The 23,038-nt window shown below is 36.6% G+C and overlaps 1 protein-coding gene across 6 annotated transcripts in view; it reads right to left on the bottom strand.

The window, feature by feature from the left end:
• Positions 1-23,038, bottom strand: part of TBC1D5 (TBC1 domain family member 5) — a 326,766-nt gene that overhangs the window by 131,166 nt on the left and 172,562 nt on the right. For all 6 annotated transcript variants that reach the window (XM_075419055.1, XM_075419057.1, XM_075419054.1 and 3 more), the window contains 6 exons: positions 18,705-18,813; positions 16,794-16,883; positions 16,619-16,690; positions 13,764-13,831; positions 7,379-7,481; positions 1,100-1,188 (listed from right to left, as the gene is read on the bottom strand). In XM_075419055.1, coding sequence (XP_075275170.1) covers positions 1,100-1,188; positions 7,379-7,481; positions 13,764-13,831; positions 16,619-16,690; positions 16,794-16,883; positions 18,705-18,813 — 531 coding nt within the window. The remainder of the gene's footprint in view (positions 1-1,099; positions 1,189-7,378; positions 7,482-13,763; positions 13,832-16,618; positions 16,691-16,793; positions 16,884-18,704; positions 18,814-23,038) is intronic.

The raw sequence follows: 23,038 nt of genomic DNA, 5'->3' as shown, positions 1-23,038 counted from the left end.
TTAATAGCCTGTATTTTTATTGTACTTTAACAGCAATTAATCACTGACAACACCTCTTTTCCATCTACTTTGCTTCTTAGCTCTACTTTTTCAATGGGGATGGAACAGAATGCTGCGCATACACATGGTTATTTTAAGTTACTTAGCACTGAAGAGCATCTTCTAGGTAATTTCAGGATATCTAAGGACAGACAATGAATAAAAACACACACTTCTAAATAATCTCCATCCTTATGCTTAACTGCCTTTGGACAATCACGTTGACAGGTGATAACAGAGGTTACATTATACAGTACATGTAATTAAATTGGCTTTCATTCACTGCTGGACTCCAAAAGAGAGTGTAAAAAGACAAATGAAATGACCTAAATATCACAAATGATACAAGAAGGCAACTAGTTTCTTTTTTTCTTTTTTTTTTTTTTTTAAAAAAAAAGAGAAAGCTTTGCATATAGGTCAAGAAAAAAGTATCTGAAATTGGTGGGCAGACAATCATGTGTGATGTAATGTTATATATATGTGTATGATTACATGCACACGCACACACAGTTTGAGTGAAATGGAGAATCAATAACTAAACTTAATGTTACTACCAGGTCATAGCATAGTCAGATTTTGCAGCTACAACACTGCAGATGATGAAAGAAATATCAGTCACAACAATTTGAGTACACTGATTTTTTTGTCTTAAGATATGAGGAAAGAGACTTGGTAGCGTGTCTGTTCTCTGACTGTAGTTCTCTAACCTGCCTCCTCTCTGCAATGACAAAAATATTTCTGGTGATATAATAATAATAATAATAATAATAATAAAAAAAAAATATTTCTGGCAATAAGAAAGAAGCGAACCAGTAGGTATGTAAGCTTTTTGATTAAGGTTTCCCTTTAGGTTCCTTGTCTTCCCTTTTTTGTCAGCTAATATCTGTAAAGATAAATAAGGACATTCCCATAACGGCACGAGGATGTAACCATTTCTGGTATCAATTTATCAATCATAAACAAAGAATTAAGGAACACATATTTATAAGTTCTAGCCCACCCAACTTATTTTTTTTTAAGAAGGTGGATTTATACCATACAAATAAAATATGATGCTTGCCTTGGTTGTGCAGCTTCACTGGCATGTGAAAAAGCTTGGTGGTCACAATGCAGGATAAAGACAATGGGAGCTAAAAGTTCATGCATACCCTAAACATAAAAGGAAGTAAAAGTCAAGTAAGATTTTCCAGTCATATAATAGTTCCTATTACATAGCATCAGGCAGCCAGCAACAATAGGTGCAGACTAACTAAAAGCAGGAACATTTACATTCTTAATAGAATGGTTTCATAATCAATGGCTTTTATCTTAAATGCTGATTATATCCAAGTGTTTGCTCTTCTGTAACATATGAAAGCAAGTTATTCTCCCTTTTTCTAACACAACAGACAACAAAGTGGCAATGGTAGTCAACCCTGCACCTGGCAGTTTACTCTAAGATCTATGTTCACAAATATGAATTTTATTTATGATAATTACAATAATGATCCACAGTACAAAGATCTGCAATAGGGAAAAATTAAAAAATTTTAAATTATTTTTTATTTGATAATGCTCCAAACACAGAATAGCAGTAGCCTTTAGAGGAAACAAGGGCAGCTATTTGGGAAATCAGAAGATGAAACTTACATTCCTAGGGACATGAGAAATAAAATAGGTTTTTTGCCTTTTTTTTTTTTTTTTAAAGTCTTTATGTCAATATTAAAAATAAACTCATTATAACACAATGCATAGGAGACCTGGTACTGTTCCATTACAAACAATTACTTATCTGTGCAATCTATATTAAGCTACAGAAAAAATACAGAAACATGCAGCATCGGAAGAGAAAAAAATGGTGGATAGTTGAGGCCTTGGGCCAGCATTAGAAGCACGGCTGGGCCACCCAGGCCAGCCATTGGTGTTTTTATCCCAAGCTCATCAGGAACAAAAAAGGAGTCTTGATTTGCCTTGATTCACCTGGGGCTTGTCAATTTGTTATTAAAAGCAGGAGCAACCGCTTCAGGAAAAAAGCAATCCAGCTGGCAAGCAGCAACACACTGGCAGGTAAAACTATAGCCTGCAGAATGAAACCTCACCTTCAGCAGATATTCAACCCCTTCCCTCAGATTAGATCAAGGAAAAGGAGGATAACTGGGGAATGTGGTTATGTCAGGGAAGTTGGGCTCCCAGTGGTGGACTAGGACGACAGGTAGGCACTACACAAGCTTCAGGGCTAGGGTGTGGGTCAGCCATATGAAAGAAGCGAGGGGAGTCCTTCAGTGATGGAAGGGATGTGGGATGAAGGGTTGAGACCCGCCTGGCTGCCTCTGGATGCAGGGATCGCTCCAAGGGCAGGGAACTCCTGACCTCAGACCAAGACCACCAACTACAGCCGCAACTTGGTGCCAGTCACCCTGGCTACCCCTGCTGGGGCTCGCCCTGGGTGGAGCCCTTGCCCTGGCTGCAGAGCGAAGCATGTGCTGCCAGAAGTGCTCCACTGCAAAGTCACAGCTGCTTCACGAAGTGTACCTTCAGTCCGAGCTTCAGGTGCATGCTCTGGGCAGACAGGGCTGCTAGGAAGGCCATCTTGTCTATCCTGTTAGCAGAAGGAGTACTGGGGCCGGCCCATCAAACTCACAGGCATTTCAGGCTGCTGCCAGGAGTCAGATGATACATCCCCAGTCAGGAGCTGTTCTACTTCTGTGCTTGCATTTCCAAGCTAGGAAGCCTCTCCGCTTGCTTCTCCAGCCCTTTTGGTGATGGACAGATGTGAGCAATGAAAGAGTCACATGCTCGTGCAGCTACCCTGCTGCTTTGCTGCTATATCACTTGATACTCCACGTAGCATTTGAGGGGTATTCAGTACCAGTGAGTTAGCTTGTCAGCTTCATATGTATCAAACAGATCCACTAACTACTAAAAACCTTTAACTTCTACTAGAAATAATGAGGATTTTCCTTAAGTGATCCAGACTGAGCAGACAGATAGATGTGGAAGCCCTTTCTAAGATCATTATCTATTTTGAGGGTGCTCGGATGCAGGTTAGCGAATCTTATCTGCTCATAAGAGGAAATTCTAATACCTACCAGTGTTGAAGAAAAAAAAAAGAGCTTTGGAAATTTCTCTGTGTGCTATCAACTGAAATACCAGGAAATTTTATTTTAATTTCTGCATGACTGAGATGATCATTGTAGCTTCAAATGTAGTGTTGCAGCAACAGCAGTCAGTTGACTGGGCAAAGCTAAAGAGAGCAAAACTACTGAAGTTTGGAGGTTTTTCTTTCTCTTCCTGTTTCTGAACCTTTAGGGACTACTTCAAAAGATGAAGGCTAAAGAGAAACTCAGTTAGGAAGAAAAAAGATTAAACTCAGTGTAGCCCCTTGATTTCAGGAGCCGATGTAAAATTCCCAGACACAAGAATATGGGTCAGGTTACAAACTGACAATTTTAGATTTCTGAAAGTCTTACAGTCATACCAAGGGGGAAAGGAATAGGAGAAACAGGGAGATAGGTCCAGGATTAGACAATAAATATAAGTGGCAAAAATATTTAAATAAACTGTAGATAACCTGGGTTGTACTTCCATACATACTCACAACCCTCAGTTAATTAACAGCTCCACGTCTAATCTTTTATTCACACTGATACACTAACATGAAATAAGAGAAATGGAAATGCCAGAAATTTGACTATCTAATAAAACTACCACCTAAGCTGTAAACATATATGCTGAAGAAAAAGAAAGAGGACATAAAATAAGAATTAGTTATAAAAGATAAAAGCACATCATGCATTCTTCCAACATAATAATATATCAAATTTATAATAAAGTAGAATCATAATGTGGCTGCCCACATACAACAAAAACAAAACAAAAAGATGATGAAATATCAGGATTTCAAAAAGATACCTCTGATCTTTCAGTTACAAGAGTACTTCAAATGTTTAGAGATTTTTAGCTTGGCAAGAAAAGCCACTAGTATGATATGCATACACATATTTTTTCAATGCTGCAGTTTACTAAAACTTTTTAGTGTTAATAAATAAGTTGACAGAGCTCAGATAATTTTATGACACTTCCCAGCTACAACAAAATATTGATTTCATAATACAGTCTATGGTTTAGAAAGAAAACCAGAAATACAGCATTTCTACAATGAAAAGTGAATCAATGCATTTCAAAATTATATTGACTTCTCTACGGGCAATCAAATCATGAACAAACAATAGTTAGCCTAGTGATTTAGCTTAATTGTCACTATTTCTGCTTGGTGTAACTAGGACCAGAATTTTGGCACTACTCTTACAGAAGAATGCTAAGAGTAATTTTTACATATTCTTAAGTACAATATACTATTCTCTTTAGATTTTCTATTTACAGCTGCTATTTAAAAATTCAATGATCCCAGTGAGGATTCTGTCTTTAAAATCTGTAATATATCTTCACAACATTCTGCTCCATTTGACTAGGGACAGAAATATCTTTTTCCTCATCAAATAAAATGTTACTTCACGCTGGTCAAAAAACCACAAACCCTACTACAAAGACAACTTTCATGCATATATGCATATTAAACAAACATTATTGATTGCTTGTTGTAAGATTCTATGTTGATGCTATGTAATAGTTTGAATAAAATGTTGCAAACTACAGATACAATTTATTTACATTGATAAGGATGCAAAATGTCAAGGAACTAGAACGTTTTCCAAACAGTTTGAAAGAGAAACATCAGGTTTTGTATAGATATTGACAAACAGAAGTATAAATTCTCATGTATTGGCCATGTGTTACAATTGTTATTGCAAATGTAGCTCTTGTATGTGGTCATACAAATGAGACAGAGGAATTCTCACCAAGAACAACAGGACCAGTCCCGTGATGGATATCGAATATGAAGACAAACACCTTAATTAGGGCTTTGTATTCAGGTCACTGTGGAGAGAGCAGCTTGGAGGTGATCTCTTATTGATGAATTAAGGGTAACCTTCAGTATTTGCAAGAAAATATGCTAGGGTTTGACGTCGTGGAAATTATTATGGTAAGTGGGGTTTGAGTCAATGGTAAACTGAGAACCAATAAAAGCAGTAGGACAGGACGACTGACTGCAACATAGATATTTGCTAAAAGAAAGAAAAAAAACCCTATCCTGTCACCACCACAAACTACTTCCCGTTAGCTAATGCAAAGAAGGATACTGATGGACATGAAAGAAACGTCATCTAAAAAGAGGGGGACACGCAGACAATAAAAGCAAGATTGTTACTAATAAGCTAATAAAAGCATTAATTAAAAACAAACAAACAAACCCACCCTTCTAAAATGAGGTAAGGAAAAAGGAAAGCTCCCAATACAAGTGACACATCTCCACAAAAAGGAAACCCACAATCATTTGCTGTGTTGTGGAGTTGGCACAGCACCACAAGACTTCGGTGATACACCAAACACACTTCAGAGAGGTTAAATCAATAGTTTTTCATGATCCAATTTTTTTCCATTTTCTGCACTTCACCTCTCCCTTTAATCCTGTGGCAACCCCATCTTGAAATTACTGCACTGCTGATGCAACACCAGTTGAAAACAGAGGTAAAGAAGTTTTCTTTGTCAACAGCCTGTAGGCTCGCAAAATTGAACCTGTTCTTTTATCTGCCTATGTTCATTTAGCCCACCAAGCAGTCTTTATTAAAGCTGAGGCATCAGGCAGTCAAAGTTCATTAATACCATTTATATAATCTCTGCAGTTTCAATTAACTCAGCAAGACATTCTACTACATGATAACAGTCTCATTAATTCAATAAAATCCCATAACTATTAACAATATGGTCTATGTTAAACGGGGTGTCACCTAGTAGAAAATAATAGCTTTAACAGCTTGTGATGAAACTCAGGGCTTTTTTTTTTTTTTTAAATTTGATCTGGCTAAATATTCCATCCTCATGTAGAAAGGTATTATTTCTTGGTAAAGAATCAAGAAGATTTTAAGTATGAGCAGAGGGTAATTAAGTCCTTTAAAGTCGTATCAAAGAGTAAAATAATACTTCTTGTTCAATAAATGATAGACTAAATTAGCTGGAATGTGTTCTTCCACGTTCCCATCATCAGTACTCCAGCCTATATTCACGAGAAATGGGAGGCTGAATACTGCTGAAGTGTTTTCTTTTTCTTACAGCTCAAATCTTATTTTTTTCTTTTTATCATGCAAGACCCTTCCTTGCTCACAGTCCGTCAAACATGAGAAACATCCAGCTGATGGAGATTTGATATGTTTGATAACTATATAATTGTTTTTTGATATAATCTGAAAGACAGTTCTTCAGAAGTAACTGTTTGCTCCTTCAACTTGTATGTGTTGGTCTTTTCATGAAGCACCACTAATTTCTTGGCTTGAGGACAGGGTGGTCACAGACCATGCCTGAAAGCATACAGTGTGTCTTAAAAATCTTCACATTTGCTGAACCTCTGTATTTTTGTCATTAAATGTTTTTTGTCTATGTGAAGTTTGCCACTCTAGTTTATCTTGTGTCCATGCACACGGTATCCCTCAGTCTGTCAGTCCCTACTCACCCTACAGGTAACATCCTGGAGAAACAACTATAAATATACTGATGTTGGTAACTCTGCATATTGGTCTTGCTACATTAATTTAGTATCAAGCCTATACTCACTTCAAAACCTTTCGAACAAATATTAAATTAATTTAGCCCGCATCCCATATGGATGCATAATTAGTGCAGCTTTAAGGCTTTCTTCACCATTTGATCAAAAAAGGTTTGAGCAGGCTCTCCTCCAGGTAACGCTGTAAAAGTGGTATTTGTAGCACCCTTATCCTTCAGTCAAGAGGTGTTTCTCAGCTGCATTGTATTTGGATGCTTCAGGGTTAGACAAAAGTTCTATTCAATAACTTACCACATGGCTTTAACACTTCGAGGAAGAACTTAAAATATCACATAAAACTTAAAATAGTAACTTTGCCTAAATTTCAAAAGTCACTATTTATGTTTTGTGTTTATTCAGTACCATTTTTAATCCTGCTGCATACTTTCTTTACCTAAACACAGAAAACCTTTTCTTTGCTTTTTCTTTCTTAACCAACACTGAAGAAAAAGATGTTGTTTATTAAGAAAGTTGAAGCTAGACAACTCAGCAACCTTGAAGAAAACAATTTGAGGGACTGTCTTATGAGGAAAAAGCATATGTTATTCAATGATCTTACTCTTCTTACTATCCAGCTGACAAGCAGCTCTTTGATTACTTTAGCATTATGATACAACTTCAGATACAACAGAACTACATTATTGTCAAACCGTATAGAAGATGTTGAGTCAATGAATGCCACCTGTACAGTATTTTCATTACCTGTTTATAAAGCAACTGCTCATTTTCTCTGGCATAGCAGAACAGAACATCTGTAAGAATTTTCCTCACATTCTCTTGCTGGAAATATTGCATTTCAGGAAAGCTGAAAAAGAAGAAATACAGCGAAAGTAAACAATATAGCACACAGAATCTCAGTCACTGCTCTTCTAGAAATGCTTTTAGGTAAGGCAGCACCTTCTTTGTCTGCTTTCCCACCGCTTTGTGAGTTGTGTGTGCTGCAAGAGTAAGAATACTTCTAAAGACTTGTTATATTTGTTTTGCAACCAAAATTCTGAACCATGTTCTTTAATATACATCAGTCCACTACATAGACATGATGATATCATCAGTTATATTTAAATAAGTAATCCCTTTTAATATTATGAAAACTAGAGATCTGCAAGAGTGAAATACAATGGCAGATTGTTTTAATCGTCAACTTCTTACAAACAGCCAATCGACTGAAAATTAATGACTTGGAAAATCTAATCAAAACAAAATGATGTACCATATGAGCATGTTCCTGCCTAAAGAATCATGTTCCTTTGCACCTCCATGTCATGAAAACAAGTTGAGTTGAAGCAGAATGAGAGGAGACAGACCGAGAAGCAATGACTGAAGCAAAGATCCAGCCTCTCCCTCCTGCACGCAGACTCTTACTGCCAAACCTAGCAGCCCAGAAGACCACTCTGGTCCCAGGTGGCACAGCATCCCAATAGTAACTCAACTCCAACACTGCGCTCCATCGATTATCAATTCTTCACCACTCAATCCAACACTGGCTAGGAACACTTAGAAAAGGAGCGTGATCAAAAAATCCAAGCAGACACTTCTTCTCTCCTCTCAAAAAACCAAGTCACTTAACACCAAAAGTGTTGCAAACAGATATCTATTGATTAAATTGATTCAGGTAATGGGAAAAAAAAGCATCAAAGATCAAATCTCCATAGATAAAAAACATACATGACATGCTCCCTTTTTTCTTATCTGTGTTAGGTTGGCAACCGTAACTGGATCAGCAGTTTGCTCTGCAGTTTCATGAACAACACTTAACCCTGCTCTTCATTTTTCTCAAGATAAAAGTTGGGCAAAGGAAGAGTACAAGAGCTACAATACGTTAAGGAAGTTCGTAAAATTTGCAGCTCTAAACTGGAATAAAATGGAACAAAGAAGAGTATGTCAGAAGAACACAAGGGTTCAATATTTCATGAACATTTGAAAAATTATTAGCATTTTAATGACAAGATTATTAAAACATTGCACAATTGGCATGAAAATGAGTATCCTAAGCTCCAATATATCTTACTTAGACCTTTTGTGAAGCAACAGAATTAGGTATCTCACTGTCTTTAATAGCTTTACAATTATGAAATCATTTGATAGTCTGGCAGGGCAAATATCCTTTAAGTGAAATAGAATGAAGTGGACCTCATGTGAGAATAAGTGCAAAAAGCTTCTGAGAAAATCCTGTTATCTGTGTATAATCCAGGAAAGTGTAAATATTTACAACCTGTAACTATTCTGAAGCAACTCTCATCTGTGCATCCTGCTCCTTGACTGTCGGAGGTAGGAAATACAGTGGTTATGCAGTATGTACTTTAATGAGTAAGTGCACAAACAAAAGTGTTTTGATGCTTACTGAAGAAGTAACTAGACAGCAAAAAATGTTTCCTGAAGCAACCACACCAAACCACATCCAGCTACATGGTGCAAGAACAAATAAAACAAAAAAAAAAATCTGTAAAGGTACAATATTAAAAAGAAATGAAAAGGTAAAGTTAGAAAAACAGAAGAATACTCAAAAAACCAACGGTAGGCCTCCAGCTAGATTGCTGAAATCAAGGCTACAGTATTGTCAGTTTTAAAATAAAATCACATGGATTGCAGGTAAGTTTTCTTCAAGCAAATTTTGTTTTTCATGCTTCCCAAGTCTGAGCTACAATGCTAAACTTTAGAACAGTTGCATTAAGGCTGTTGTAAAGCCTGTCATAGAGAAACAATATAGGGAATTATAATAAATTACTTCACATTAAAACTATTAGTGTTAATAATTACTGTGGTCATCTCACAGAGATGATGACAGGTAAGCACAGAAACTTAACTAATTAAGGCTAGATAGGTCCTTTGAAATCCTTGGATGAAGGACATGAATCAAGAGACAAGGCAGAGGAGACACCGTGGCTTAAATGCAGCAATGCTGAAGTCCTGACAAAGGCATTGGAATGAGGGGCATAATGTTTTCCTGGCACCTGGTGGGGGTAATGGTAGACCAACATTTGGAAACTTGTATGCACTTGTACTAATCATATTACTGTAAGGGAAGGACACAGCTGAGACCAAAAGTGCATTACAGCAGATGGCAATCGACATAATTTAGGGGTTTGAAGAGATTATTTCTGAAGGACTGTTATTCAAGCCTGCCCTATGAAGTTTAGGAAGAGAAGACTAACAAAGAAAACTCAGAAATACACAGAGGTATCTGTGAGGATCTAGCAATACCACAGATTGTGACGGAAAGGATAATAAAGAACTCAGGAATAAGCTGGCTGAAGTATTAATTATAGTAAATGTAAATACAAGAGATCACGAGGGAACTATCAGTTCAGGATGGATTTTTATGGAGAATGTCATTTTATGATTAAAGCACTAGTATCCTCAAAGCAGGCAAGGTACGAATACTTTTCACAAACACTAGAATATTGCATTTAATTACATTTCTGAGAAAGACTGCATAAGGACATGGGAATTTACTAGACTGTTTTACCACAACTGCTATAATTAAACAAGGGCGCATTCAAGTCACTGCTTTCCGAAAGTGAAGACCAGTGTGAGTTAGTTACCACTGTCTAAAACATTCCTTTACCCCACTCAGGGGCCCCTATACCAGAGGCAGCCAAACTTTGACACAGAAGAAACTTAGGCTGGCAACCAAATAAAAGGATGCACAACTACTTTATGAAACAAATCTGGTGGCAGACAAAAATGAGGCTCTTAACCAGAGCCACGAAGTGAGCATCTTTTCTTTGACGAACAGATTCCACCCCCTGCCATTCCCCAGCCCTGCTACTCAGCTGGAATGGGGAAAGCTACTAAACCAGAAAAAATGGCAGACGCTTTTGCAGCTGCAAAATTTTGGGAAAGAATAATAGTAACCCCCCCACCCCGTTGCTAACTTCTTTCTGAAAAAGTAATTAAATTGATGTATAAAGGTAGCTCTCCCTTCCAGCAGTCCCTCCTCTCACACAGAAACTAGATTTTGTCTCCTGTGTGGATTGCTGTTTCTTCCCATCTCTTCTATATGCTTAGGAAGGATGTAGCTGCCTAATGGCTTCTCCACTACCTTTTTTATGGGTGCTTTTTTTTGTTTTTGTTATTTGCTAGATGGAGAGTTTGAAACTGCAGCACCTACCACTACTCATCTTCACACAGCTTCCATTGTCTTAAGCTGGTATTGTTACTCCTGAAACTAGGTAAACCAATAAAAATACTGCTACAAAAGAAAAGAAATCCACTTGATCAGTCTACTGTGAATGCCTCCTCAGCATTTTGTTGTCTTAAAGTACTGGAGAGAGAAAGAGGGTAATCAAATCTAGCCATTTACAATCCTAGATGTACAAGGTGATACCAGCAAGGAGAATGGTATTTTGATTTGACTGATAGCTAGATGGTGTTGCATACGCCAATCTACTGATTGCTGCAGAATATTTTTTTAAATTTTAAATTTAATTTTAAACTTAATTTTGAATTTTTTAAATTTTTAATTCCTTTTTATCACTTCTTAATCATCACAAAATAAATCAGCATTGTTCCTTGGTACATCTTTTGAATGACAGTAACAAATAATTGCATTCTTAAGTCTAGTATGAGTTACTATGGTGCTAATTCATACACACCTTCCTTTCTTAGTAGAATAACAGAATGCAGTATTGTAGTCATAACTTGGTTGGTACTGCTATCCACATTTAAAGTACGGCTCTTACTTGCATTATGGCAAACCTCCCTTACCCTCCTTCTCAACTTAATTTTCAGAAGCTTCTCACTTGAGGTAGAAAGAGATGGTGTTTGGATCCAGCTCAAAAGCACACGTTTCTAGACAGCTGAAGGAAAATCCATTCTGAATCTCTCAACTACCATAAAAAATACTTCAGGTGATTAATTAGACATGTTAGTCACTGAAGGGTTAGCACTAACTTAACAGAATCCTTCCCTACTTCCCTTGTAAATATTGGAAGTTCTTAGAATCATACAATAGTTTGGGTTGGAAGGAACATTTAAAGGTCATCTAGTCCAACTCCCCTGCAGTCAGCAGAGAAACCTTCCACTAGACCAGGCTGCACACAGCCCCATCCAGCCTGACCTTGAATGTTTCCAGGGATGGGGCATCTACCATCTCTCTGGGCAACCTGTGCCAGTGTTTCACCACCCTCACTGTAAAAATTTCTTCTCTATCTCCAGTCTAAATCTACACTCTTTTACTTTAAAACCATTACCCCTTGTCCTGTCGCAACAGGCCCTGCTAAAAAGTTTGTCTCCATCTTTCTTATAAGCCCCCTTTAAGTTCTGAAAGGCCGCAATAAGGTCTCCTCAGAGCCTTCTCTTCTCCAGGTTGAACAACTCCAACTTTCTCAGACCACTTTTCCCAACTATTATTACGACACTTCAGAGATTTCTAATAAAAACGTTATAAATTTTTTTACTGCTTTCATAGATGGGACTCTGGTTTGCTACTCTGTGCCGTTAGCACCACTCTCTACAGCATTATTTACCTGATGCTGTTGGATGATGGAGTACCAAACTTTATGACAAAGAATATAAAAATATTCGTTAGATAAGAAACCGAAGCTAGAAGGTAATGATTATGGTAACTGAATATAAGAATTATTTTAACCTTTAATAAAAAGCATTGTAAGTTAATGAATTTATTTAAAGCATGGAAATGAAAAGGACAACATTAAAGAGAGGGTACTTACATTCCAGAGACAAGGAATGTAAAGCTTACTGCTTCTTACACTAATAATTTACAGATAATTATCTATACCTAAATTGCACACTATGTTTTATGATTAGGCAAACAGCAAGTGTATGTATAAATGCACGTAGTTTATCAAATAAAATCATGTTACTTTGATAAATGTTGCCCCTTCATTGTTTGACTTATTTTGATATTGACGACACACACTGTATGCTGCTATTGTTTCAAGTACACATTATTTTGAACAAATACATAAATGGAAATGTCTTCAGTCACTGATATTAGTGAATATTACTCACTTTGCCATTTGATAGAGTGAGAGCCTGGACTTTGTGTATGTATACGTATTTTTAAATAACAGCCTTACATCCAACATAACCTCCACACAACTTTTCATTCTTCAGTTATAGTTTAGATACATATATATTTTAATCTTAGAACATCCTGAACTGTTTCCTTTAACAAACAAAAAATACCATCTGTGAGAATGCACATGAAAGCATACTCTGATTTTAATTATACATCTCACGGCAAAATGCACTCAAGAATGGGTCTAGGGACGGACATATAAAATATTCCAAAACCAGAGAGCAATGATTTCTTCTGCATGACTTTGCTTCTGTAAATGAAAATGTGTGAGCTTGGGATTTGTAAAATCTATGACTATCACCACTTTTTTCAAGTTGTACGGAAAAATTTTTGCAATATAGTAAAATTTCACATGGTAGTAAACTAGTAACTGTATTTAATTAGATTTACACATCAGTCAATGCTTCCACTCTGAAAAGAAATGCTTTCAGTAACTGAGAGTTCTAACACAAACAAGTTCCTAAACAGGAATGACCTAAGGACCAAGAAGATGAAAACATAATCACAGTAGTATTAGGACAAATTTGAAGCCATATGTGACAAATAATGCTAGAAAAGTGATAAATAAAAATAGAAATGCTTAACTTCTCTAGATGAGTGACATTTCCCTTATTAATTACAAACTGCTTTTTTATTATTGATTGAATAAGTGTTAAGAATTAAAGAAAGTAATCTGTTCAATCTTTTATTATGATCATAATTTAGTTAAAAGACCTTTCAGTTTCTCTTACCTTCTCTTTGCTTCATATGGAAAACTCTGCTTTAAATTTCACACAGTAATACCTGTCCCAATATCTTAATTTCAAAGAGCTTTCCTTCAATGATACCAATAAATCTCCAGGGTTTAAAGTTTAACTCGATTTTCTTGTTTTTCACTCCAAGAAAGCTGTATTTTTATACATTCAATGTATGTTTCTACACACTCATTTTCAACAATCCTGACATTTACACTAACTGAAGTCAAGAAAACACAATATAACGTATACCACATAAAAACGCAGAATCCAAATCTATATATAGAATTTTCTTTAAAGATCTACATACGTTCTTGTCACATCCTGCTCAATCATTGTTCGAAGCTCTTTATCCTGGAAAAATTTATTCCAAAGACTCTGAAATAAGGAAAAATAATTGTATGAAACAGGGACTTCTACTTCAGGCTTATATACTACATCAGCAAAGTACTGTACAAATATTAACTAATTAATCCTCAGCATTCCTGGTAGCTAGGTATATCAATATTTTATGGGTGAAAAAGAAAGTTGGTGACCAGCCCACCGTATCTGAGACTGTCAGTTTAGATCTGAGATGAAAACACTCAAGTTCATGGATTGTTGTCCTTGGCTCACTCCGTTCACTCACTGGATGGCTGCAGGTCTGTCAGTTACTTGTAAGTGGTCTATGAAGAATATTTTGAAAGGCAGAGTAAATTTGAACTTACCAGAACCAGCAGCTCAACTGAAAAATTCAGTAGTTCACTCACGGGAAAAGGTCTGTATCACCATACTGTACTGTATTTCTCCTACGAATGTACGCACCCTAACTGGAAGTTGCTATAACTTCCATAATAAGAAATTTCTTGGAAGTAAGCTAGTTTGTCTTAGTGGAGGCAAAATCGAATAAGGAATATATGATGATCAAATACCTATTATGAAAATGACATTATTCTAACGGTACATATACCTAGTGCAGATCAAGACCAGCCATTCTAAAGAAGTTCCAATAGGCAAAACCAGGGTATTTCAAGCTCACTGTCAACATTAAAAGAAAATTAAATAAAAGTGTTTGAAGCAGGTTTAGCTTCTTCTACATCTGTGCCTATGACCATTTCCTTTCTCTTTCTTTGGTTTCCATGCCTTGTTTACCAGTATTTTGAGAAAGCTAACCTGAAAGCAGTCAGCAAATGTTGTTTGTATGTTCCAGAAAAAGTATTGTAAAGCCTATTCTTTATTGCAAAGGGATGGTAGCTTGTTCATATTGATCAAAATACAGAAGGAACAAAATCTATAGCAGTCTTTTCATGCAGGTTAGTTTTCAGACAGCAGCAGCACCAGTGAATGAAACACCGTACAAAGAGAGTGGCTACAATACTTCCAGAATTTCTTTCTCCCCTGTAAACAACTCATTGCCATCGTGGCTTGCACTCCACGGAAAGAAAAGAAAAAGCATATTAATGTTATCTAGCAGAAGGAAGGTAAGATAACAAAAAAAAGACAATGCTAATTAGCTCTTATATTTGTGTTACAAACTATGAAAATAACCCCAAAACTTTAAAAGTATTTATAACCTTGACAATGTCTTATGTAAAACTGCTATCTTTTTAACTCGCAGTTCTTCTCATGCAGCTAGGTCACACTTTGAAACTCCCCTGCCTCTGCTCCCACCCTGGGTCCCTCAGAGCAAAGGAGGAAGGAAACAGAATCCACACTGTGAAAAGGAAGCAAAACCCAGGACGCTGAAAGGGTAAAACATTAAGTCACTGCAGAGGCTCACAGGCATCTTTATTCCTATGCCTGATTTGGCCTGTGGCTTTGTTTTATAGATTAATCCCCTGCCACATACTGTGACATGTTAACCTTTGTCTTCTGTCTTCTGAAGACATCATAGGCGAAAAGGAGCTTGTGCCACTGTGTAAAATCACAAACTACAGCAGAAACTCTTTAAATGTTTTACATTTAACACAACTTTCTTCCAGTTGGATGCAAGAATGGTTTGATGGCATGCACAGTCATACTGTCTGCAGAGCCACCAATGTGCCTATGATCACTACTTCCATGTCTCAACCAGCAAATCCCTCTCTCCTTCGACATTAAATATGGAGCAGAGTACCACACTAAATACAAACAAAACATGGGCTTCCTTTTATGAATAAAAAGAAAATACAAGTAGGACCACTGAAGATATCTGTGACAGTCTTTCCAGGTGTAAATCTCTGAAATGCAGACACACAAATCATTTGCATGATTTTAAGTTACTCTGAAAATTTGATGAACAAGAATTTTCAAAAATGGTAACACAATTGACAGAAAGGCTTAAAGATATATGCTTAGAATCTTTTCAGGTATAACAAAATGCAGTAGAAAAACAGCATAAAGAAAAGTGCTGCCTAAAATTAAGCTCCCAAATCTACATGTAAGCCCTCCTCAAAGTGTAATGACTTTGAAAATACCAAGCTGCTAGGAGATCCTATTAATTTCAAGGAGAACTGGATGCTTTGCACTTAACAAAAATCAGGGAAAATAATTTTACCACATTTTGAGTATTTCTTTAAAAACTAGATCTCTCATTTTGCAGCTGGCTGCTTTCTGATTAGAAAATAAACTTTTGTTTCTTTAACTGTATAAAGAAAAAGAACTAAAAACCTTGGAAGAAATGCGTATCTTGCAGCCTGGTGCTCTAGACATTAACTCAGCACGTATACAACTCAGACAGGCAACAATTCTGGTTTTGCTAGAGAAAAATCTTTCAAGGCTGAACAGTCTTCCAGAGGAGGTTTCTTCAGTATTTTCTGTCAGCAGCATTCCCTTCATATTGACTATTTAAACACTCCTTCAATTAGAGCCATTTTGCATATGAAATGAAAAAACACAGCAATAAAAAAGCATATCAATCAAAGAAAGGATATGCTGTGAAACTGGACTTACAGTCCAGCACTGACATTTTGTTCATCACAGCCTTCCCTGTGATAAGCCCTGAAAAATCAGAATATTAACCTAGAAATGTGCGGTTGTTCAGCAGAGCCTGTGAACGATTGTTAACACAAATTAGTTTGGAAATTTAGGAGGGAGATTTTTGCACCTGCCATTTCTCCTTCTTCAGCAAGAACTCACTTGTGCGAGTATGATGATGATGATAATTTTAGTAGGACATTATGCTGATAGAACCAAGGCTCAACTTACCCCCTCGTCCTGAGACAGTGGGTTGTTGATTATCAGATCTTGCTGTCCTGCTTTCCGAGGGTTTGTAATGTGCTGGATGAAAACAGAAAAAAATCAAATCCTCCTCTGTTATACTGTAAGTATTAATACATACATCAATGCATGAGAGTAGAAAACCTGTTTTGTACCAACTTACAATTTCTTTGATCTTATTGTAAGAAGTTCTTAAGTCTGAAGTGGTTTTAATCCATTGACTTCTGTCTTGGGGTAGAACTTCTAGAAATAACTATCAACAAAACAAAATAAATCCATTAAGTTTCATCAGTTTAACACAGCTTTTCATATAAATCCTACCAGACAGCATAAACCATCTCAGAAAGGAGGAGCAAGTACTCTGCACATATGTAATGTACTCCTGGCTTTAGTACTTTCCAGTCAATAAATAAGAAGCTAGAAACAACAGCAGTTCTATGGTATGAAATAAAGCATTAAAAACAACTGAAGCCACAAACTCTGACTCTGTAAACTGTCACAAATTCAGTAAAGTTGATTGAGACTTCCAAGCCAGAATCAAAATGCAGAGATGAAAATAAATATACAAAACTTGAAGATATTTACATAACACCGATGAGTTAATGCAACATGCTTAAAACCAAACACGAATGCAGAGCAGAAACTAAGCACTCAGAGATATACTCTACCTAAGAAATATGGAAAGGGAAAATCTTAATCTATAGCAAAGAAACATGTTCTAGAATTCTGCAAGACAATTATAAGTCAATTTTGGAAAAAGTCCTTGAGAATTCCTGCATCTCAGTTCATTCACATTTCTGTTCAAAAAGGGTTAGAAAGAAACACCTATTGGAAAATACTATTTAAGTGCATATAAACTAAGGAAGAAAACAGTATTTTATGGCTTTTTAAATGTTTCTATTTACACAATATCAAGTGTTAACAGTAAATATTGACTAACAAAATACATTCCCAAATTACTAAAAACACTTAAATATTTCAGAATTTAACAAAAACATAAACAATGTTTTTAAAAAAGGCAGTCTAAACCAGAGCCCTAAACCGTGTCGGGACATGCAAATAAAAGCAGCCTAATTTCTAAAATAAAACCACTCTTTGATTTAATTAGTGGATAGTGAGGGACTTGATGCTTTTATTAGTTCAAGGTTTTGTTACGGCTTCCTAATTTAGAGGTTCAAGAAGCAGCAGACTGGTAAAACAATGCTTGTGCCATGTATTCATCTGGCCTCCTGAAGAGAGTATTTTCATTATTTTAAAATTTGCTCAATGATACACACATCTTAAATTTCAGTTTTGAAATTTGTTTCATTCGTATACAGAGAGTATTTTCATTTGCTTTTTATAGGTCTTATAGGTGCCAAAGTGAAGTCTGAGAAATTCCAAGTGAGGTAATTTAAATTATCAGGGTTAACATACAGCAACTCTACTCGGAAAAGTGTTCTCTAGCATCACAGCGCAGAACAGAAGACCTGATGCCAGTGCAACAAAATTGTTTTGGACTTTATACAGCATCTCAGTATTGCTTTTGCTTTCTTTCTCTCTTCCTTCTCCTGCAACTTTAAAAAACACAGTAACAGACCTCTGAGGACCTGTTGTGTTTTAAGATTGGAAGACGTGTCTTCCCTCTCTGTCCAGTCATTACAAGAGGGATTGGTCTTCGTTTTCTCATTTCACTGGGAAAAGCTGCTAGCAGAAGCATCAGACTGATTTCAAAGGAGTCCCAAGTTCCACAAAACATAAATTGTGAGACAAAATTCCTTTTTATTTCCAGTGCATGACTTCACTGCACAGAGACTCAGAAGAGAGATGGCTGTGTGACACTCAATTCTAAATGCACCACCCAGCACAAAGATATTCTTTCCTAGCAATCTTTTGCTATCACCCACAATTCAGCTTCAAGGCAACTCAATGCGATTAGCAAATGTCCTATGAATTATAAAAATGAGTAGGAAAACATTGGGATGAAGTCTCTCGGAAAATTCATGATTCTTTGCATCAATAATCTTCCAGCGCATCAGGTAATGTGTTGATATACTGCAACCACAAACTGTAAATAAATATTTTCTCTTCTTACCTTCCAGCAAACACTACGGAACCTGCTGCTTCTCAGCTGCCCATTAATCCCCTTCAGCCGTATAGTTGCCAAGTAATTGTTGTTTACAAATAGTTCTTCCCATTCTTTACTGCGTGCAAAAGCAAAAGGAATGAACATTTAAACAAACAAAAAAAGCCTTAGCTGATTTAAGGACTATATGACACCACACAATTTTGGATAAGCAGAGGAAAGGAACTTTTTTTTAATGTATATATTTAGTTGTGTACCATTTCTAAATGCATGGCTGTCTTTTTGGACACATTTCTTCTTTGGATTTAATGAATATGTAGATCGCTATAATTATGCCAGCTACTGAAATTCATAATGTCTATGGAGGCTATTCCATTTCCTCTAAAATGTTGGTACTGCAGTTCAGTGAATAAACAAGAAAAATGAATATTAATATAAGCACATTCATGTTTCAGCTGTAGACAAAGAAGTACCTTTTCCAAAAATATGCAACAGAAAAGTATGCTGTTGACTGTATTAGCTCCTCACATGACATATTTGCTTAAATGAACCTTCTTTTCTTCTTAATGTCAAGCTGGGCAGTTAAGCGTAATAGAAGATGACTTTCTTTAACATTTAGTGCTATTTACTATTGAAATCACTCCTACTTCTTTCTACATGATCAGTTTTAAAATTTTAACAGGTGCTAGCAAATTTAAAAAAACATCAAAAAATTAAAAAGCCTCACTGTATAAACTGTTAAAGGCAAGCTTGAGTACCTTGCAGTACCTATGGCTGACTAGATAAACAACCTAAATATGCCTCCCAGGCATGCAGGCACCAGGGGCCTAACACCTGTGCCTCATTAATATACAAGTAAATCTGCTCTACTGGGAAACAATTGGAAATTAATTGTCCCAAACCATCTACTGAGTTTGAATAAAGGAATTAAATCTATATTTCCTGCACCTTCTACTGAAATGAATCTCAAGAACTGTATAAGCCATTTGATGGCCCTAGTAGCCCAAGACTTGCTCACAGACTTTCTGCAATCACTCTACAATCCAAAGGGTAATTTCAATTATAGAGAGCTGGGTAATGTGCAAGGAAATGTGTTTCAGATTTATTTTCAATGCATGTCCTTAAGGTGAACATCTCCCTCTCCCACTGTCACATGGGAAACTATTACTTCTCCCTGGGAGACCAAATGAAACCAGAAAGAGGGAAACTACTGTTGTGACTCCAGGGTAAGATCTCACCAGATTTCCTTTGTGAAGGAGCGTCACAGAGTGACTTATACTAAATAACAACAAACTCTGGTTTTGTAAACTGCCCTAAATATATGCTGGAGCTAGATGGTTTTCAGCCTTTCAGCTGAGTTGTGAGGGTCACTTTTTTCGAACCTTGCTTTAGATAAAACTTGTTCAGTTGCAGAACAGAATTACACAACACTTGCTGGGAATAATCAGGGAACGGACTTGGCAAGCCAGGAAATTATGGTCCCGTTCCTCTGAGACAGGAGTGAATTTACAACCCATGCTGAGACCAGAAGCGTTGTCTTTGGGAATGTATCACCTTTCAGCTAGGATGGTTTTCGAAAAAACCACGTGTTTACTTCTGGGCGTTGATTACTAACTACTTTGAAAGGCAAAGGTACTCCAGATAAGGACAAAGACTACTAAAGTAGTGTTAGCCTGCAGGGGTTAGGGCTGCTTTCAGCTTCTGCCAACTGCCAATATTCCCAAGTGACCAAAATAGCAGCAAGTCAGTCCAATGGTGTGGGGCAGCTTCCTTCCTTCCTTCCTGCCACATCCCCCATTCTCCAAGTCAGAAAGACTATCTGGTCATGTCACTGGCTCCTCCTCTCCCATACAACCCCACCTTCTGCAGTGAGCTGCCTACAGTTGTTTACCACGATTCTGTCTCCTTTAAATACAACGTATGGTATATAGCAGACACAGCTTGAGAAAAATCTGGCCCTTTCTTTCACAGTCATTTATACTTCAGTAACTACAGTATATTATGCCTATCTAAATAACCCTCCTGTTTCTATCATGTATAATATTCTTTGCTTGCCTTTGTAAATTTTGTAGCATCATTGGCCATTATAACTACTGCCAAGCTGCCTCCCTAAGGTAGTGATGCTTCACGAGTGCCACATTCCCCTGCACACACAACAGGTCAGCGTTTGAAGCTATTCACACCGTTCTGCCAGTGGATGACATTCCCACAATGTCTTTGAAAATGCCGGTATGTCAGCTGAGTTAGCAAAAGATTTCAACCAGTTTAACTGTGAATAGAAAGAACAGAGAGGAAAGAAACTCTTCAGGTTATTTTTTTCACCAGCTGCTGGGAATGATTGCTACACAGTAAGAAAGTAATTTCAACATTTCTTGAATTGTATTAGTGTAGATACTACGCTTTTTCTTTTTTTTTTTTTTTTTAATTTGTAATGCAATTCCAAACACGTTTTGAACAAAATTACACTTAAAACAGCCAAAAGAAATTTGGCAAGATCATATCTCCTCCGCATCCCTCCTTGGCTTCTGGGATCACTAAAAAGAAAAGTTACGAGCAACTGAAAAAAAAGACTTGGAAGCTGGAATCTGCTTCAGTTTTAGCAAAGCTGAATGATATCTAAAATCCTTTCTGAACAGCATTCACCAATTCATTTCTGAAATATTTTGAAGGAAGGCTAATAAATTAAGACTTACAATTCTAGAGACTGTTTCAATAATGGTAACACTGTGTAATACCAACAAGCTATCAATTCTAACAGGATAATTTTAAAAATTACATAGCCCTACTCTGTAAACTAATATCTATGAGCCTTGTTAACCTGGGCTTGCAGAATTCTCATCGGTCAAAGTGAAATGAGCAATGAAGATTGGAACTCAAGTCTACCACATCCCATTTACTTCACTGAAGTGAAAGACTTCAAGAGCCAACTGGAACCACTTAAACTATGAACAAACACATGCAATTGTTTTTAATCAAACTAGAAAATTAAATACATAATCATGTGTTAACACCACCTTTAGGTTGTACAATTAAAATACAGGCAAATGTCTTTGTTAATGTCTTCCGGTTATTTTGTACGTATTTTTCATTTCATATTCTTATTTAATTATCCTGTCTAACATACTATTGTACATATTGTAGTTTTCATCATGTAAAGCCTGCGTGAGGAAAAAGTAATTGGACTAACGTTTCTTTAAGAAACTTCATTTCACATGCTGTATCTATGCAGTAACCGTCCAATGTAAAATATTTTATTGGCATGAGTTAGGGACAGTTGCATTATGTAGAAGTGGAAAAAGTGCTCAATATGTACGAATGAAAAAGCAAGCAAACCAATGGAAGGGATGAAGGCTGCAGATTTGTTCTGCAAGGTTTGTTCTTAGTTCTCACATGTTCCTTTCCATCTTTTGAAACATGCATTTATGTCAAAACCCCAAGAGTTTGAACCTGTCTGCAGAAGAATTTTATACTGGGGTCCACTCTAATACACACACTTTCTTGCTTATAAGGAATGAAACTGATATCCTAGCAAACCATATATAAACATACTTCTTTTTCTTTCTAACAGGATGTGTTTTCTGGATCTGATGCTTGTTAAGACAATTATGAACATTAGATTTTCAGATATAAAAGTCCCAAGACTTGGAAGAGCAATGTTTCTCTCCGACAACGCACTGTAAGGAAGGCAGAACAACAAGCAGGAATTCACATCAGAAAGTCTAAGTAAAAATTTTATATGCACTTAAACACCATTTTTGTAAAGGTATTTAAATCCCTGAGGTCTAGCATCTTAGTAAAAGACACTGGAATGCCACTATGGCACAGCTATGGAGGAACAATCAACTATAAACTCTTTAAGAATGAATGACACTGATAACGTAACAAGACCCCTGGAAGATAATCATGGAATTCAAATAGTAGTTCCCAGAGTTTTTCTGAGGCAACATTGAGCTGTGGTAGTGTTGGGGAGAGGTAACAAAGACTTTCTTCCACAGATAGCCAGTAGTGGAACATCAGCCTCTGGCTCTGCTTCTAAATTTCGATCTGCAGCATAATGGCAAAACCAATGCATCAAGCACAGACATGCAGAAGACTGCAAATGTACCCCACCTAAGCTCATCACAAAATAAATACTCCATTCAGAAGAGGAAGAAATACAATTGAGGAAGAGTGGTACGGCACAGACAGTAATCACTGCTAGTTAACTTCTGCATTTACATATTTACCTACTGCAGAATAAAGCTGCTGATGTATATAAATGCAGATCCTTCCAAAGTTTAAAGCTACTGTCAGAAGCATTTTTCTACTACGATGTTCAGACAACATCAAACTCTGTGGTAGAC

The sequence above is a fragment of the Opisthocomus hoazin genome, chromosome 4 (assembly GCF_030867145.1).
Source record: "Opisthocomus hoazin isolate bOpiHoa1 chromosome 4, bOpiHoa1.hap1, whole genome shotgun sequence".
NCBI lineage: Eukaryota > Metazoa > Chordata > Aves > Opisthocomiformes > Opisthocomidae > Opisthocomus > Opisthocomus hoazin.
This window is presented reverse-complemented; position numbering and strand designations above follow the sequence as displayed.